The sequence below is a fragment of the Centroberyx gerrardi genome, chromosome 9, assembly GCF_048128805.1.
Source record: "Centroberyx gerrardi isolate f3 chromosome 9, fCenGer3.hap1.cur.20231027, whole genome shotgun sequence".
Lineage (NCBI taxonomy): Eukaryota > Metazoa > Chordata > Actinopteri > Beryciformes > Berycidae > Centroberyx > Centroberyx gerrardi.
Genome location: NC_136005.1, coordinates 29,833,081 through 29,848,818, shown reverse-complemented (window position 1 = coordinate 29,848,818; position 15,738 = coordinate 29,833,081). Strand labels below are relative to the sequence as shown.

The 15,738-nt window shown below is 40.8% G+C and overlaps 1 protein-coding gene across 2 annotated transcripts; it reads right to left on the bottom strand.

The window, feature by feature from the left end:
• Positions 1-2,468: 2,468 nt before the first annotated feature.
• On the bottom strand, positions 2,469-12,892 carry rpe65c (retinoid isomerohydrolase RPE65 c). 2 transcript variants are annotated; one of them, XM_078285464.1, is made up of 14 exons: positions 12,863-12,892; positions 10,504-10,586; positions 9,889-10,039; positions 8,773-8,880; positions 7,591-7,732; positions 7,262-7,409; positions 7,065-7,146; positions 5,785-5,917; positions 5,553-5,695; positions 5,335-5,464; positions 5,079-5,193; positions 4,759-4,853; positions 3,939-4,050; positions 2,469-3,662 (listed from the first exon to the last, which is right to left on the bottom strand). In XM_078285464.1, the coding sequence occupies exons 1-14, from the start codon at positions 12,871-12,873 to the stop codon at positions 3,517-3,519; spliced, it is 1,599 nt and encodes a 532-aa protein (XP_078141590.1). In that variant the 5' UTR covers positions 12,874-12,892; the 3' UTR covers positions 2,469-3,516. The 2 variants fall into 2 exon arrangements, 1 of the variants encoding a protein (XP_078141590.1); XR_013505076.1 differs by lacking the exons at positions 2,469-3,662; positions 3,939-4,050; positions 4,759-4,853 and having other exon boundaries at positions 5,335-5,421.
• Between the last annotated feature and the right edge of the window lie 2,846 nt (positions 12,893-15,738).

Sequence of the window (15,738 nt, the reverse complement as noted above, 5' to 3'; positions counted from 1 at the left end):
TGACGCTCCCGTGGTTCCTCTGAGCCTCCCTACTGAAGCTCCTCTGGTTCCTCTGAGCCTCCCGACTGACGATCCCGTGGTTCCTCTGAGCCTCCATACTGAAGCTCATGTGGTTCCTCTGAGCCGCCCTACTGACGCTCCTGTGGTTCCTCTGAGCATCCCTACTGAAGCTCATGTGGTTCCTCTGAGCTCTGAGGAGAAGCAGGAGGTGCAACAATCCTCTGACACCATATCAGGTAGGAGTTCTTCATCAGGTCCGTTCACACTGTAGGTAATGGCTACGTATATTAAGATGAACTGAGGCACTGACTGTCCTGTTTTACTTTTCAGAGATCAAAAAGACCAAGAAGAAGAAAAGAGTCAGTTCTTCCGCCGGCTGTTTAAAACACTCTGCTGCTGCTGCTGTGCAGCCAAGAAGATAGAGATGGGCTGAAATTCCCTTTGCAACAAACAAATTCAGTGTTGCATTGCAGTCAGTCCATGTCAGTGAATTTTTCCATTTACTGTGAATTCATGTATAATGAAGGAACTGTGAAAACTGAAAACTTCACGTGAAAACTTTCTAACTTCAACTTAGCTGATTTTCCGTTTTTAACAGATAACATGCTGCTCTATGGGTTGAATGAATTCTATGACCCATGGTGCTTATGAAACCCTTTCAAAACCCATTGGAAATCTTAAACATTGCATGGTGGTCAAGCTAAAAACAAGGCTGTTTTTCTTAGTTCCTGAAAAGTTGATATTTTGGAAATATGAGGTTGTCACCTGACAAACACTATTTTAAATGCTTTATTTGAATCCAGTAAATTCCATTATTTTCACATGAGGTTTCCAGAGGTTTAACAAAACGTAAGAAGTGTTTTGGGTAGTCGTGCTCCTATGTAGAAGGTGAAATATATAACATATGATTGCATTTCTTTGATAAAGAATTAGTGATTATTAATACTTTTCCAACTTTTTCCAGCTTTTCCAACCCCATCTCTTTTAGGATGTCACTAAGTGTCTTCATGTGGGTTTTATATGTTGACATAACAAAACAAGCAATAAGGATATCATATCGTCAGACCTCAATATGTTAAGTGATCCTATACAATTTCCAGTCCATTCATAGCTGATTTGGCTACTTTACAATATAACTGTATCAAGCTTACTGGAAACAGTAAATGTTGTGTTAACTAAATCAGCTGTATATGAATGAATAGATGTCAACAAAAATATTCACTCGAAACTTTGAGAGGAGGAGTTCTGAAATCCTGTGAATTTGGACTCAAACCCTGTTTGTGTTTTGACAAAGCTATCAAAAGTCAAGAAAGCCACAGTCAAGTCAAATGTAAATCTTATGCAGACATTTGACAGAAAATACAAATAACTGTACACACATGTGCACGTTTGTTTTTTTTGTTTGAAGTTTAGGGTGGCAGGACAGTCACAGCCGATTTTCTACGTCACCAATTTCGCTATGAATTGTGGGCAAGTTCCTTTGAAAAGTCTGCATCAGAGTCCTCACGCACTTGCTCGTTTTTCACTGTGACCACCCTAAACGCTTGTGACTTATCCGAACACGCCTCAAAGTCCATGAGGCCATGAGTGCAGACATTGGGATTGGGCCTATAAAACTTTGAAATGTGGGTTGAAAGACCAACATCATAAACTTTCACATCAGCCCCTCACGCCCCACGTTGTCTGGACCTCTGATCGACGGTGAAATGTTTGATGGGTATACATGTGAATTATTCGACATACCTCCGTTTTTATCAATCATCTGGTGAGAAATGCTCACTACACACCCGGACTGCATGGAGGGATTCAACAGCATTGATATCTCTCCCCCTGTGGCTCCACTCGCCTTGGCTTTTGCAGCTTGTTTTTTGGCTTTGTTGAGCTTGTCACGTAAACCCAGTGTTTCCCCTATCTATATTCTACTGCCGCGGGCCGCCACGGTAAGATCATGACTTGCTATGCTAAAAATATTTTTAAAATAATTGTATTTTTGGCTGAAATGGTCTCACTTGGTAGGCTAAGCTGCTGCGCACTGAGAACCAGCAGAAACCAATGGCTACCTGCATTTAGGCTAGCCTAAATTTTACCTGTGGAAAATCCCTCGATGATACATGTAGGAGTTTCTCATCAACATATTACTGGCAAATTACGGTGATGAAAGAATTAGATGAAAATCCAATGTGAACATGGTTATAACATAACAGTAGCCCCAACGATCTGCCTGACGCTCACCATTGCAAATTATTTTACAATCATATATTTAGAGAAAATTCTACACAGGCTAACTGTAAACAAACTTTTTAACAAATTTTATAATGACCTAGTTGTGAAGATGTTAAACATCTGTCCCTCAAAATGTGATGTAATGACAATAATAACAGAATCAATGTCATTGTTTTTATTTGAAAGAAAACAATTGTAAATACATTTCAAACAGCCACTGAGGATATCTGTTGAGGAACTAGCGTGTCTGTGTTTTGATTTTAGATTCTGATTTACATGGATTATTTCACAAATACACAGGTGCTGTTTTCACTGTGGCTTAAAAACCATTTTCACTGCAATGTCTGTTAAATGTTAACATTGTTGCTCAACTATTTTAACACCAAGAGCAACAGAGTAAACATGACTTGTCTTCAGAAAAGACACACCTGAACCTGTTTGATGCCTCTTAAGTGTTCCCTTTACTAATTAGCTTGCAGCTAGTGGATCCATTCATTTCAATGAGGAATGCTAACACTTAACATCCCACTCGCATGTTCTTTTTTTACAATATACCACAAATGTCTGCTGAAGAAACATGCAGATAAAATTCAATTTTCTGGCAGAGAATCCCAATAACCAGTGATGCAGTGGCAAATAGAAAGATGAGTAAACTATGACCTCCAGACAGTGATCACCACGAGGCAAACAACCACCAATATAAACAAAAAACAGTTATACATTCAGAACAAACATAAAAGACATACCCTTATATAACTTTCATCGGTTTGATACTGCTGACTGTGAATTTATCTCTAAAAAATATATAGCAGCCTACCCAACGTTACATCCATGCCTTTAACTCCAAAATCAGTTGTACATGGTAGAGTAGGAAACACAATGGACCTGTTAGTCACATGAACATCATCATTATGGGTTTGTTCCCTACCAATCCTTACATTTAGACAAAGGAGTAGCTCAGCAAAGGAAAACATGGGAATGAAGACATTTTTTGCAATCTGAGACTGTTTTGACACAAGCAGTGACAAAATATCCTGCAGCAGTCTAAGGTCTGGGTTTAAAAGTCAAAAAGCAGGTCAGGATCAGAGATGGGAAATTATCTCCAGCCAGCAGCCAAAAATACTGCAAAATTTGTTTAGTCTACTCTAGCAGCCACTTTGGCAGGTAGCCAGCCATTTGGAGGTCCAGTTCTATTCTAGAAATCTAGTTGTCTGGTAGAAAAGTGAAAGTGGCTGGTGAATTTCATCTGACACTGTTTCCTGTCCTGGTTAGGATGAAGGTGGGAGGTGGGGGTCATGGCTTGTACATGCCGTGGAAGGTGACAGGGATGATGGTGTTGACCTCTGCCCTTGCTAGCTCTCTCAGGTCCCTGGCATCCAGCACCAGCAGGACGCCCGGCCTCTCTGCCCCCGGCTTTACCACGATACTCAGCAGCACACCTAGGACACATTAGGTTAGAATGTGTGTTTGCTTTGTATTCCTTACGGAGTGAGGACCAATTTGACTTTTAAACCTGCAGAGTGAGGACACTGTTGCAGAGTGGGGACATTTTGGCAGGTCCCCATTTCGTCAATGGGCTGTTTTTGGGTTAGGACTTGGTTTTAGGGTTCAGGTTAGAATCAGGATTAGGTTAAGGTAAGGATTATGGTTAGGGGATAGGGAATGCATGTAGTCAATGGATGGTCCTCATGAGGATAGCAGTGTGTGTGTCGTACCGTCGTCCTCCTCTGTAGCTCCAGGTGTTGGTACGAACAGCGGCTCTGACGGGTAGCAGTCGTCCTCCTGCCACACCCAAGTCTCTTTGGTCCGCACGTTCAGCTTGACAATCTACATCAAGTCAACAACAATAAACAGCTAACAAGAACAACATCAACAGTCATGAAACATGTCTCACGATTCAAGATTCAATACTTTATTGCCATGTCTCAGCATGTCAGAGACGATAGCTGGGTTTCCATCCAAGTATTTTAAGCCATTTTTAGTATCGCAAAATATATTTTTCTGCTCACTTGAGGCAGAAAAAATATTGTCAATTTACAAAATTCTGCAATAAATAGCAATCAAAATGCATTTGTTGACTAAATGATGTAGGAACATTTGTCTGTTAAATATTTGTCCACTACAGCCTCCCAGAAATGTCGTACTCACTGCTTTCCATGTATAAGTCTCCATTGTGGTTGTATTCCATTAGTTGGCACATTAGAATATTACCAAGAGCAATTCTTTGTTTTTGTCTTTGGATGAAAGCATGAAATATGACCGACATTAGCTGACATGAAGATAAGCTAAAATAAGATTAAACTTTCATCATCTCCATGTGGAAGTTGAGCGGAATAACAATAACAACTTTCTCAAAAATAATCACTTCTCGAAAGACTATTCATTTCCATTTTTTGTACCCATTTATTTGCTTCAACCCAGGCGACGGAAACAGACCTAATTCGCGTTTTGTTTTTGCCGTCATTTTAAAATTTGCCTTAAAATTGGCTTGGAAACATCTTTGTCTCCTCCAGTGAATATTCAAAGCTGTCCTACCCTGTCTGGTATGAAGTGGTTGAGTCCCAGGCCGTAGGCGAAGCGATAGTTCTTCCCACAACACCGAGAGTAGTTAATCTGTGGGAACTCAAAGGCTGAGAGAGAGAGAGAGGCAGACAGAGAGAGAGACAAAGAAAGAGAGGGAGACAGAAACAGACAGAGAGAAAGATAGAAGTGTTTAATATTGATTTCATTGTAAGATAGCATACTGACACTGAATTAGTGCTTGGGCATGTATGCATCTGTCTGTATGTGTGTGACTGTACTGGCATGTACTGTGTGTATGAGTGTGTGTGTGTGTGTGTGTGTGTGTGTCTCACCTTGTCTGGGTCCAGAGAAGAGGACTTCAGGTTCCAGCCAGATGGTTCCGTCGCCATGGAGAACAGCAGTTGCCGTGGTGTAGGGCAGAGATATCAGGTTCTTCCCTTGCTCTTCCTGAACACACACAAACTGTTGAAGGCTGGCCAACTCCAGTCAAGTCTGTTTTTACATTACTAACCTACTAGCCTTCATTTAAGGACATTTAGTATAGCAGCCTATTACAGTAGTATGTATAGTTTGTGTGTGTACACTCACCCTGTGTATATCCAGTGGCAGTACGTATCGTCTGACCTCGGGCTGAGGAGCTTTCATCGCTGCTTTCTTCACCTCCTCCCACTCCTCCTTCAGGTTGGCCAGATACAGGTAGTTATACACAAAGTCATGACTGGAGAGAGAGAGAGACACACAGAGAGAGAAAGGGAGTAATTACATTCAGTAGTAGGTACATAATAGACTCACACTCAGGACCGTACCCTTTCCATGTGCAGAGGTCGACGATGATGAATCCCTGGTCTTCATAGGTGTTAATATGGTGGAAGAGGTTAAAAGCTGATGTTCTGAACCTGTGGCTGCTCAAATAACTTGCTGGGTCCTTGCTGGCCAGGTGGAACCATGTCTACAACACACACACATACACACACGTGAACAAAAATGCAGGGGCTCACATGCACGCACACAGACACATGCACACACACACTCCCCTACCCCCATGGTGTCGTTGGACTCAAAGCAGTCCATATAGTTGGTTCCTCTGATGCTCCAGGCAGACAGGAACTTGAGCAGGTTGATCTTCACCGGCTGCTCCACAAACACAAAGTAGTTGTCTGTCATACCAAAACTACAGACAGACAGACACAGAGACAGAGACAGACAGACAGACACAGAGACAGACGAAGAGTCAAAAAAACATCTATCATTATAATTGCCTTCGTCAGCCCTATTATAATGATGTCTTTACTTTAAAACACAAGGCCCCATAGGTGAATATGAAAATTTGTCTGGATCGCGATATTACTTTACTATTACTATTGAGATATAATATTTTGCTTCTATAGCTACTGTAGTTTTATAAATATACAAAAGAAAACGTAAAAAGTTAATTTTTACATTTTTCTATCAGCTGCATTAAGAACGCCACACAAATCAGCTAAACAAGAAATTTTAATGGCTATTTTATGAAAGTGACATGCCTTTTTTTTTTTAACCTAACTTGTAGATGTCACTACCAAATTTGACCTGCTGCTAGTATTGGTACTTAGTATTTTAAAAATAGCTAGTACTTTATAGAAGCTGTAGGGGAAAAATGAGTCTCACCCTTGTGGGTCAAAATGAATGAGCAAAGGTTCAAGAGTCTTCCGTGGATTCTTTATTCAGACATGTCTGGAGAGAAAACCTTAAGCACAAACACTTCAGTAGGCTGCAGCATATTCTCTGACAAAGGGTAGAAATGTCAGTTTCTCTATACACTTCAGTATGTATAGTTGCTTTGTTCATCCTTTTCTAAGATATCAATATATGGCTAATGTAATATGCACGCTTCACACTAGTCAAAACCAGTTCTACAATACACACTAACAAAGTCTATTCTTACATGATTGTCTAACAATGAACACTAGTCTGAGGGCTAAACTTCTAATGTCATGTGGAAGTCATACATGCATCCTTTACTGCATACTCCACTATGATATTCAGGGCAAAGGACAGTGTTCCATTTTATTTCCTACAAAGCTTTTTTATGTTTTGTGATTTCTATAACAATCTGAGACTTTCGCCATAATCATAGTATTTTGTAAACAATTCATCACAAGCAAGTACACAACTTTTGCATCCTTTTATTAATTAGATACTCTTAATAACGAACAGACATGATTTCTCAAGTGCTATAAACTGTGATGAAGTCTGAACGACCATGGTGCTGTAGTGACAGCAATGTGGTAAAACTTCATTTTGAAGTGTATGAGGCAACAGAAGGACTAACAACACACCTGTGCATGTAGGAGGGTTTGAACCTCTCACTGCTGGGTAGCTGTACCAAGACCTGGGACTTCTCTATAGGATCTGACTTGTCTGGAACACACACACATACAGAGAGAATATCAGGTTGATATAACAGAGAATACAGAAGTAAGCGTTACATTAGATTCTATGTTAAAGACTCTGTTGAAGTAGATATCGAACGCACCTTTCTGCGCGGGCGGGATCTTGACTATGTTGTAGGCCAGGCTCATGTTCTTGCCAAAGCAGTTGCCAATGTTATAGACTGTACCATCTGCTTCAATGTGGGGGTGGGCAGTCACTCCATTCACTGAGAGGTAGTTACACAGGTCCACCTGACACACACACACACACACACACACACACAAAGACAAGACAATAAATGGAGGAAAGGAAACATGGAATCATCTGCCATTAGAAACCCTGAAACTACCTGAAACATCACATCCCTGATCAATGGAATCCTGTCCACAAGTCCAGCAGACTCTTGTGTGATGTAAACCAATCAGCTCTCACCTTCTTTAGGGTCTCCAGCGAATCAGGATCCACCTTGGTGATGTAGTTGGTCTCTGTGACGGCGTAGAAGTCGTCGCCGATTGGATAGATGTTCACTAAGCAGTTGTCAGTCACCTCAATGCCTTTAAAGTATGTAAAGAATCTACACACACACACACACACACACACACACACACACGCACAAGGCAAGGATGATGGTTAGCTGATGTCCAGTTTTGTTTCTCCTTAAAACAGTTCCCATCAAGCAGAATGACATCACAAAAAGTATTTATACACCATTTAGACTCTGCCAAAAGCCTGAATTCATCATTTAAAGATAGACAGCAAAAAAAATGGTTTGAAACTTCTGATAACTAAATATTTTAGTACTGCTGTAATTGGCCAAGTTGAACATTAAAAGTTAAAAACCAAACACATAGACAGTGCTGAAACGTTGGCTAGCTAATTGCCTTGTGGTAAAATCTAATTTTGAAGGTAACTGCTTAATAAATAAATAAATAAATCTTCTTCTATTATTATTATCATTATTATTATTATTATTATTATAATGAGTAAAAGTTGACAAGAAAGATTAACTAACTAATGGCTAGATAGTTAGCTTAACAATTATTGGCTAAGCGGCCGGTGACTATTTACATGAAGTATTGACCTTATTCACACGGTGGCCATTTTGAACTTGGGGTGGGAAACTCTACCTGGAAGATTGGCATAAATCTAGCGTTACTTCAATACATAGGACTTCAGACAGACCAAACAGTTAACAGCTAGCAACATCGGGAACAACAAGGACAACAACTGCCTGAATTCAGCAGGAAGTTAGTTAGCTAGCTTAGTTAGCAAGCTACTAGCTAGATCCTTGGGCTACACTCTGGTAGGTAGCGATAATGGGCCAAATATATTAAAATGTGAACCGATATCCCTCTGATTCTTGACATACATTTGTTTTTTTCAGTGGGGAATCTGTGAAAAACTAAATGTATGATGTATCTTGGTTCACAACAACAGCACAGAATGGGCTGGACTCGCTCTTCCAAATAGAGTTTCCCACCCTGAGTGTTCAAAATTGCCGCCGTGTGAATAAAGTCAATAGCACGGTGTGATCTACAGTCTCCTATTTGACCAATCAAATTGCTTGGTTGGACTTGCCCGTTGCATAAGCTGCAGGTCAGCGGTCGGGCTTACCTAGAGAAGATGTTTTTGCAGGGGTCTGGGTAGGCTGCTGTGCCAAACTCAGTGATGACCACTCTCTTCTCTGTCATGGCACGGACATATGCATCTGTCCTGATGAACCTGTGCGCGCGCACACACACACACACACACACACACCACAGGAGAAAACCATGATGAGATCCCAGGAAGCGTCTTTTCCCCTTAATCCTACTATCAAGGCTGTTCTGGTAACTTGTAATTTGAATCCATGATAAACACTGTTGATTCTACAAATCATAAACTTCTTGGTTGCAAGAGGAATTGGAACAGAATTTTTGTGGTCTGCAGTGTGTGTGTGATCAGTTTTTTTTTGCCCCTGTAGCAACATTCCAGTTGTAATGAGTTTACTGTCAGCTAAGCAAGTCCAGCTCCTTTCCCCTTTGCTTGCCCCTTAGATTCTTCTCATGTTTTTTAGGAATGGACAGGCGACACTATTGCTCCGCTCCCAAGAAGAATTCTTTGTAAAATTCAATTTTTCTTCTCTCATACAGCACCAAAAAGTTATTTGAGACGGCAGCTCTCAAACTCCAAGGGGTCCTTGAGCAAAACGAGGAATAGTTTGATGTCACTATAATTCAATCCATTAGACATTATCCCAATTAGAGAATGTACATGGATGACTATAATCAGAGGTTTCACTCTCACCACTTACAGTGTAGACAGTTATACAATTCAATACTAAATCAACAACAACAAACATCTTCCTATACAGAGTTTCTGCATGGGACAAAATCTTATCAAATATGGGTCTGTGACATGAACCCCTGATTTAAGAGATATTATTTCATACGCATATTGTTCTGCTGTATAACATTCATGAAGGATTAGCCTGCACTACTAATGCAGGAGAGGTGAGCAGCGTCTACAACAGTCCCTCTGAAATAAATCAAAGTATGTGTGAAATCAAAACAATGGTCTTGGGAATGTGAGAGCACAGCGCTCCGAACCCACTGTGGTTTTTGCCATTCATTTTTAGCAGTGAGTTTACAAAACCTCATTCCACACATTCAGTGTAATGAATGCCAGTCTGCCCAGAGTGTTATACGAGGAACAGTTTCACAAACTTAGAGCGGTGAGTAGTGCGCTTACTTCCTGTAGTAGGTCACATGACCGTTCTTCAGGTCAAACTTGTGCATGAGGGCCTGTCCGTCAAACAGGTGGTAGAAAGGTTCCGCCCCCACCTCAAACAGACCCGGACCCATCCGCAGAAGACTGCCGCCCAGCCATGAGGGTATGACGCCTGCATACACACACACACACACACACAAAGATCAGGGCCAATATCATATTAGATTAGATTACATTGCATTAGAGTAGATTACATTAGATTAGATGAAATGTAACAAAAAAAAAGGATATAAATAACAATACAGCAAATGAGTTGGTATCAAACATTATGCAACCAACAATTAGAACACTAGAATGTATTTAGAAATATGTGAATGAAAAAATGTATGAATTACAGCATGTATGTAGGGTGTGCAAAATAGCAGCAGTATAACATGAGACAATGCAAAAGTGAAGTATGACAATTAATTTTAAAAATATGAAATATGAAACTATGAGAATAGGAAGAAGAAAATATGTGTATTCAGGATTCTCAAGTATTGCCTTGTATCTGTGTGTGTGTGTCGGGGGGTGTTCTGGGTTGTGTATGTAGTTCCTCCACTATATAGTATATAGTTTATACTGTCTCTGTCCTACCAGTGATTTCAGCAGGTATCGGTTCATTCAGCTCCTCCACCGTCTCAAAGATCTTCTTGTAGCCTGCGGCAGGATGCTCCACTCTGGACAGGAAAATAAAAACACAATAAAAGGAACACGTTGATACAGTTTCCTTCAAAATCACGTGGGGGCCCAATTTAATCTGACCACTACCCACCTTTACGTCTAAATGAAGTCTTCTAAAAGCACTGTAGGTAACAGATAGAGGATGGTAAACATGAGCGTGCTGTGTGCAGTTGACTGACATCACCATACAAGACTTCTGGGTACTGAAGTTCACAGCAAGCAGTTTTGAAACCTCTTCCTCTTGCTGCCACTTGAGGCTGCCAATGTGCATAGTTACATAGCACAGCTTCAACTTCACTATTATTTAATTCACTAGATCTTAGCACAACAAGAGAATGTATCAGGGTGACTTTTGGTAATAGGTTTCACTCTGTCCAGTCAGTGTCACCTCCCCACATACAGTATAAGCAGTTAAGCAACTCTAAATCATATCTACCAGTAAAAATCTTCTCAGACTGGGGTCCCATTCAACAGAATCATATCTAATGGAGGTTTGTAGCCCATCTATCTGATGGTGCTTGACATGAAAAGATTTGCAAAATCTCAGCTACCTTTTTTACGATTGCTTTGGCATTTGTAAAAGAGTTTCACTGTGCAAAACTCTTAATGCAAACTGCATGAGTTTTGCACAGTTTGGACAATTAAATGCAGATCCAAACTGAGTTAGAATAAATAATAATAATAATACTAATAATAATACTAAAAATAGGGTGTTAAATGTTACTAAAATTCATATTACTAAAATTCCAGTCTTCTGATTGAGCGTATTGAATTTTGCATTTAAGAGTTTTACACTTTGAAACTCTGACAAAGTGCAAACTGAGTCAAAGCAATCATTAAAAAAAAACTTGTAAAACTCTAATGGCTAGTGAAGAAAACAGGATAACACAAAGCAAAAAAAAGCAGGAAAAAGAATCTCCATAGAAATGAATGGGAGTTGTGTATCCAAAGAACTGACATTAGCCCTGAAAAACCATTTCCTAGAAAGCAGTCCAGCTCTTCTGGATCTTCACCAGCTGGCAACAGAAAGGTACGATTAAAAAACTAGGAGTGAACGCAGCAGAAACTCTACCTCCGTTCACTTCACCTCCTATTAGCTTATTTAACCAAGGCAATCTGGGTCTATTGGGTATCTCACTGCTGCAGCACCGCTCCATCAACTAATACAGTTTGCTCTGATCTCTAAGAAGTCCAAGCATTATGTGACTGAAAAAACATCAGAAAAACTGAACATTTTGCTGCAATTTTAATGTACAGCCTGTGAAAAGGCTTCTCCCCTACCCTTTCACCTGACCCTACTTCCCCAAAATTACTGCATTCTAATCTAATATGTCACCTTACTTGTGCAGAGTCTTACCTGTTCCTTGGGCTGTTTAGAGTAAAAGGGAGACGGCGTGCCTGCATCCCTGTATTTAAGGTGTGGCCTGGGCCATACCAAGTCAATGGGGGAGGGAGTTACCCTGGCTAAAGTGTAATGTGGAAGTTAAATTGCCCACATAGAATGGTGACTGTTTATTGCTTTATTTAGATAGTCAACCTATATAATGTTTGAAAATGTATTTTTCATTTACATCTTAAGAACATTTATGATACCTCTTCTTGTATAGCCTACCCTGTGTTTACCTGTGATAATAGTTCAGTCCAATCAAGGTAGGGCTGAGGAAGGTATATAAGCTGGTCATTCTGACCTTGGTAGAGAGAGAGAGAGACAACTTGCTGTGAGGCTGTGGAAGTGTTTATGATTTAAGTTGCTATTTGTAGCATCCTGGGGCTGCATCTTAATGTTTCCTGATTTTTGGTTATCATTTTTTGGTTAATGAAACCACAACCTCTTTTGCATTATACCTCTGCCTCATGACTCCCTTCTTCAGCACAACGGCATTTTTTTAAAGTTTTTCCAGTGCCAGTCAGCCACACTAGCATCCCTTTTAAGTAGTGGTACAAGCGGTAACTCTATACAGCCCATCAAAAAAGTCCAATTTGCTGCTTCTGCTTCCCCCCCCCCCCCATTTCCAGTGAAACAGATTTGGGTGGAAAACCTTGAATCATCTGAAATATGAACAGTTGACTCATAAAATCATTTTCTTTTACATGAAAACAAGAAGCACAGTATAGGCAGTGACTGAGAAACATCTGTATGCTGCTTTGTTTCTTTTCATTTCTAGGAGCAACTGAACAACTTGGAGGAAAACAAGAAAAGTTTAGTCCTATAGTTGCGGTCGCCGTACGCAGGCAAAACCATCGAAGAAGAGAAAAGGAACGGATTACTCACCGGCTCACCATGCTGCTTTATGCTCTCCACGCACATACACACACAAATAGCAAAAGAGAGAGAGGGAGTAAGGGGGGGGGGGAGCTGCATTTAAACCACACGCTGATTTCCTGTGGAGAGAGATGGAGACAGCCCCCTCCTCCCTCTCCTCCTCTTCTGTTTTTCCTTCCATTCTCTCTTCCCACTCACTCCCCCCTCCTCCTTCCTCACTTCCTCCTCTCCTCTCACTCTTCTTCCCTCTCTCCTCCACCTTTTCCTACCTCGATTTCCTACCCTCTCCCCCTTTCCTCTTTCCTCCTGTTTTCCTTTATTCCTTGCCCTTTAACCCCCTCCCCTCTCTCTCTCTCTCTCTTTTCCCTCCTCCTCCTCCTCCTCCTCATCTGGTCTTATTAGCCGGCAGAACAAGTCGGCTTTGTCTCCTCTCCTTTCAGCCGTCTGGCCCTCGGCTCCATGCAGAATGTTCTCCATGGCCCTAAACAAGGCCATTGCCAACCTGGGAACACACACACACACACACACACACACACTCACACACACGTACACACAAACACACACCTACCCACGACTTAGGTCGAACTAATAAAGTCAGCTGTGAAAAGCCGTGTGTTTATGTTTGTGTGTGTGTGTATGTGTGTGTTGAGGGAATCTCTACTCTGGTCCCACAGTGAAAATCCCATCTAATTAGTTCCAGACAGACAGGCCGAGCACTCACAACTATTTTAATTGGCCAGCTCTGGTGGGAGAGAGAGAGAAGGAGAGAGAGAGAGAAAGACTAACTATGTCTATCTGCTTATTGTTCCCTGTGATCTTGATAAATGGATGGCTGAATAGAAGAATGGAGGGATGAAAGGATGAGTGGTGCAACAGATGAATGGTTGTATTAGCAGAGGTCAGGCAGATTAGTAATCTGTCATCCTGTGTGACTCTGCATGCTGCTGGGAACTGGCTGCAACTGCCAGCTCACATTAAAGGGGAAATAAGTATGTTCTTTACAGTCCCATAACAGAAAATGACCATAATGTACCTGTGGAGGGTGGATAGAGTGGCTGATCAATACCAATGACTCAATGATTACTTCACCAGCTGCTGAGATTTTTGGGTCTCAAAACTCAATTTGTGGCTCATACTCATAATACTTTTGGAACAAAAACTCCTCATCCAATGGAATGTCAATATTCCCCTTTAAAGGAAAATTCCAACCTCAGATAGTCTTAGGTCTCGTCTTAGGTCACATAGCATTTTTTCTCAACTGCCAGCACCTTTTTTTCATTAAAGGTCCCATATTCTCCACTTTCCAGTGTTTTATTTTGTCTTGAGGTCCATTCAAAGCTGTGTGTGTGGTGTCATGAACCAAAAACACTCTCAATCCATTTTTACACCTTCATTTTCCAGCATCTCTCTGAGCCTTACCAAGAACAGGCTGTTTCTGTCGCTGTGTCTTTAAGGCTCATTAATATTAACGACCCCTCTGTTCTGATTGGCTAACCGTTTCAAGAGTGAAACGTGAGACACCGCGGCCCGGCAGCTACAGGTAGGGAAAACTCTCCGGTAATAAACAATGACAACCGCTCAACCGCTTTGAAAAAAACACTTTGTTAGTCTATTATTTCTTACAAAAATGATAATGAGCGAACCTTTGTGACGCCACAAAGTTACGGAAGTCCAAACGGCTCGTTTAGAGGCTCGCTTTTCTAATATGGATTGTGTGGATTTAGTTGGCGACCGTGCGTTTTGATACTTTCACCATGTTTAGATAGCACATCCAACTCTTTTATAATCACAGAGGCAAGGGAAATCCTGTTTTACACCATATGGGACCTTTAAAAGTAATGGGAAGCAGCTGCCAGGTGCACAAAAGGTGGCCGCTCTCGAAAAAGCGCTGCGACCAACATTTTTTTTTTTTTTTTGCAGAGTGGAGCGATGTCAAAAGTTGACTTTTCAGAAACGCTGGGTGACGCAAGCGCTTTTTTCTCAGCCAACTAATCACGATGGAGAGGCCGGCAGTTTCCCATAACAACAAAGATGGAGAAAGGCAAAGTGCTGGTGGAGAAATTGGTCGTGAATTTCCGTTACCGCAACATTACCGATCATAAAGGCAGTACGGGATCATACTGGACGTGTATTGGGAATATCTGGTAAGGCCATCTATTTATTTAAAAAAAACAAAAAACTTTTAAAGGCCTTATTTTATTTTTCTCAAATCCAAACTTTCAAGGATTTTCAAGCCCTGTGGGAACCCTGTTTACATCACTGAGGATCACCACGTGTCCATCATTGCTGAATAAATGTAGTACAAACAATATATTTTTATTCCAAAACTGAGTCCTTGCCCACTTATCTGTTCACATAGGCTACAGCCAACAGAAAAAGCATGAAGCCATATAGACAGAACAATTGGATAGGTTTATTTCCCAGAACTTTGCATAGTAAACAATATTGAGGAAGGAGTACAACTGTAGGTATACACCTCCTGTGGTCAGTAATTGCCAAAAACACTGTTGCTGTAATGGGCTTTGGGAGCTTATATGGTTGCACACACTCACACTCTCTTTCTCACACACATACACACACTGAGGTTTAGACAAACATGTACCAGGGTAGAATCAATACTTCATACAACCTAAGATAAATACATTGAAGGGATACCCTGACATTTTGAATTTTAGAATTACAAATTGTAGCAACTTTTTACCCAAAATCTGAAGACAACTATCAAAAATATAAATTTCAAAACATGAAGATATCCCTTTAAGGAGTTCCATATGCAGTAAATATGAATATTAACAATTCTAGTGATTGACATAAGCTGGCTGGTCATTTATAATGCCTAAACAGTGCAACACTTTGCTCTATCCAACAAACCAAGCAGGGATGTG